The sequence below is a fragment of the Sinocyclocheilus anshuiensis genome, unplaced genomic scaffold (genome assembly GCF_001515605.1).
Source record: "Sinocyclocheilus anshuiensis isolate Anshui unplaced genomic scaffold, SAMN03320099.WGS_v1.1 scaffold1203, whole genome shotgun sequence".
Taxonomy (NCBI): domain Eukaryota; kingdom Metazoa; phylum Chordata; class Actinopteri; order Cypriniformes; family Cyprinidae; genus Sinocyclocheilus; species Sinocyclocheilus anshuiensis.
Window position 1 is genome coordinate 979,758 of NW_015539980.1, and position 3,430 is coordinate 983,187.

The following is a 3,430-nucleotide window of genomic DNA, read 5'->3' on the forward strand; positions in this document are numbered from 1 at the left end:
GAGTGAAGAAGAATAAGATAAGCTGTGATCTGAAGACATGAGCATTCCACGGAAGAAGCTACAAGAAACATTTGAGGAGAGTAAAGTCAAGGAGAAAAATAAGGGGGAAAAAAGATAAAGAAAACGGTTGTAAATGAATCAGCATAATGGAAATCCCTGACTCATCATCAGTGAGTAAAATATATTAAATATTTAAGTATTTTAAGGAAAACCACATTAATAAATCAAAAACTGTTTCTTTCACGCTTGGGTTTGGGAATTGGGAATGGGAATTAGCATGTTATGAGAAATCAGCATGTTTTTGAAAAAACAAAAACTGTAATGTAATGTAATGTAATGGGAGCGGAATATACAGTTTAGAAAGTGTGAAAATACACAAGGAAATTGCATTATAGGGTATTTGTCGAACATCACCTGACCAAACCCGGAAAACAGGACTCATTGCTTCCGCTTGTCGGAGAACGTGTTAACAGCCGTATTAAATAATAGCGATATCTATGGACTTTTAAGATAATCAGTTAAACTAGCTAGCTGTTTTTATTGTTGACGTTTTATTCCATTTTTATATCTAAATGTGAAAAGAATACAAATACAAAAAACTTTTAGATATCAGTCCGCATATGTGATGGACATTGGTTATGATCATCATTGGTATCTACTTTGAAGGCATCTTGAGTAAGACGGCTTCATATTTAACTAAGCATATGCAAAACGCTTGAACCGGACGCGACGAGACCCGGTTAACAGAATACGGAAATCTACCCCTATTGCAGCGTTTAAAGGCACTATAGAAAGCACAGTATGCCTAAGAAGTTGCAGTTTCTCCATTTATCAAGGTGCAATCAGTAGCTTGGTTCTAAGTTTTACACATTAAGGAATATGTTTTTTCCTTAACGCTCACATTAGCAAAAGTTTTCTGTGTTTTTAATTATATATGGCGCAGGTCATCCCCTCTTGGCGAGTTTTGTCATGTTGAAATGACTGTGTTTGAAATTATGAATAATAAATGAAGTGTAAACATCAGTATGGCACTATCCAAAGCTGAAGGCTTTTTTAGATTTGTTTACACACACAAAAATGGTACTATAGGATTTACTTTGACACAATTTATACTCAAAAATTGCAGGTACATTTCTAAAATATTTACAAAGAAACAGCAAGTAACAAACATGAAATTAAACATGAATCTTTATAGCTGAAAGACTAAAATAGAATTGTCTTGTTAGAATTGAACTTTGAAACAGAACAGAACTTTGAAAAATCATTTTTACAGTGTACCTGGATGAACGTGTTCTATGAATCTTTTCTATTGAGATGTAACTTATGGCATGGAAAATTGCCAGTCAAACTATCCAAAACCAGCAAATGTTACTGGCTTGAAAAAATTATTCCCATCTTAATATAAACCACCCCACTCTTTCACCAAGGCACTTTCATGTTCTTGAATACATCTTGGGGGACACGTGGTGACATGTGGTTTGACACTTCAGGGACGATCAGCTGTCTTTCCTGTTTCCTTGTAGCTCTGTCTTAGGCTTCTTACATTACAGACATTGCGGTTTATTGCTCTGGCCACATCTGCAGTCCTCATGCCTCCCTGCAGCACGACTATAGCATGTTCACAAAGATGATCAGGAATCAGGGCATCTTTCTTAGGGTGTTTTTAGAGTCAGTAGAAAGGACTGTAATAATGTCCACCTGTAAACTGAAAGTGTTTTAAGGACCATTCCAAAGGTGCACATGCAATCATTTTCCAATAAACAATTATAAGTTACAAATATGACTCATTGAACATGTATCAAAAATTTAAACCTGTTTAAACCTGTAAAGCGTATTTGGATTTACAAAGTTTTCTTTAAATATAGTATCTTGAAAAATGACTTTTTTATTTATTTATTATATATATTTATTTATTTTTAATTAATTAATTTATTTATTTATTTATGTATTTGTTTGTTTGTTTATTTGTTTATTTATTTATTTATTTTGGCTGAGTAATACAAGTATACAGTCAAATGATAATGTAGTCAATTCAATGTAGCCTTTGAGATTTTCACATTATTTCAGAAATCTACAGGCTGTTCTGTGCAAACAAAAGATTAAAGCTTATTATTGCCATATACAACATTTAAAAAATGTAATATTTATTGGCCAGTGATAAGCTTTAAAAAGGCATTTTGTTATGTTGTCGTTGTTGTTGTTGTCGCTGTTGTTTATGGTTTAATCTATAAAATAAACTGAATAAATGTAGGGTACTAAATGTATATGCATTTGTAATCTTAAAATATGTACATATAATATATATATGAATGTATTGTTGTTGTAGTAACTAACATTTTACTTGATAATGGGTTTTAGCATTGAATGCTTATGGCCAATGATGATTCTATAATGATTATTCAGTGCAGCGAAACCTCAACAATAAAATGACACCTTTTAATACTCTAGATGAAACCACCTAGTCGACCTGAGTTGTTTGATTTTGAGGGTGTTTCTATGATCCACAACTTCACTGACAACTGGGAAAAGGTAAAAAACTTTCAAGCAAGACCTGATGACATTCTAATCGCCACTTACCCCAAAGCAGGTGAGGGCACTGCACATTTAACAATTTTGCCAGAATGTCATGTGACCACATAACTCATACAATATGTTTTATTTATTTATCTATTATTTTCCCCCTTAGGTCTATTTTTAATATCAGTAAAGATTTTTCGGGACTTAATTTTTATGACTTGAAATTCCCTCATTATTCACACACAAGCTTTACTGTGTGCCAGACTTCACTATATTTTACACCACTTCTGGTCCATCCATCCATTCTCCAAACCGCTTGTCCAATTTAGGGTCACTGGGAGTCTAAAGCGTCTCAGACCAGAGCTGTTCCGGTGTTAGGAATAATAGTGAGCATATATATATAGTTTGTTTAAAGGGGTCATATGATGTTGCTAAAAATAACATTATTTTGTGTATTTGCTGTAATGAAATTTTACGTTTTGTTTATGTGGTTTAAAGTTAAAAAAACACATTATTTTCCACATACTGTACATTATTGTTTCTCCTCTATGCCCCGCCTTTCTGAAACGCGTCGATTTGTACAAAGCTCATCGGTCTGAAAAGCGAGGTGTGCTCTGATTGGCCAGCTATCCAGTGCGTTGTGATTGGCCGAATACCTCAAGTGTGTGACGGAAAAGTTACGCCCCTTACCATACTGTGATGCCCTGTCCGGCCGGAGCGACGAGACAAAAACATTAAAACCCATTATAAACGAGGCATTTGTTGCATCCAGTGGGGACATAATTACGGATTATAATGACTTATACTGTCTTTTTACGCGTTGCATCGCGCCGCGTAAACATAAAACCGTGTCTGCATTTGTGATCAGAGAAATGACAAACAACAAGTGCTACTCTACACTGCTCAAAACTCG

At 34.4% G+C, this 3,430-nt stretch overlaps 1 protein-coding gene across 2 annotated transcripts in view; it reads left to right on the top strand.

The window, feature by feature from the left end:
* The first annotated feature begins 6 nt into the window (after positions 1 to 6).
* Positions 7 to 3,430, top strand: part of LOC107687125 (cytosolic sulfotransferase 3) — a 10,718-nt gene continuing 7,294 nt past the window's right edge. For both annotated transcript variants that reach the window (XM_016484343.1, XM_016484344.1), the window contains exons 1-2: positions 7 to 170; positions 2,449 to 2,587. In XM_016484343.1, coding sequence (XP_016339829.1) covers positions 147 to 170; positions 2,449 to 2,587 — 163 coding nt within the window. In that variant the 5' untranslated portion in view covers positions 7 to 146. The remainder of the gene's footprint in view (positions 171 to 2,448; positions 2,588 to 3,430) is intronic.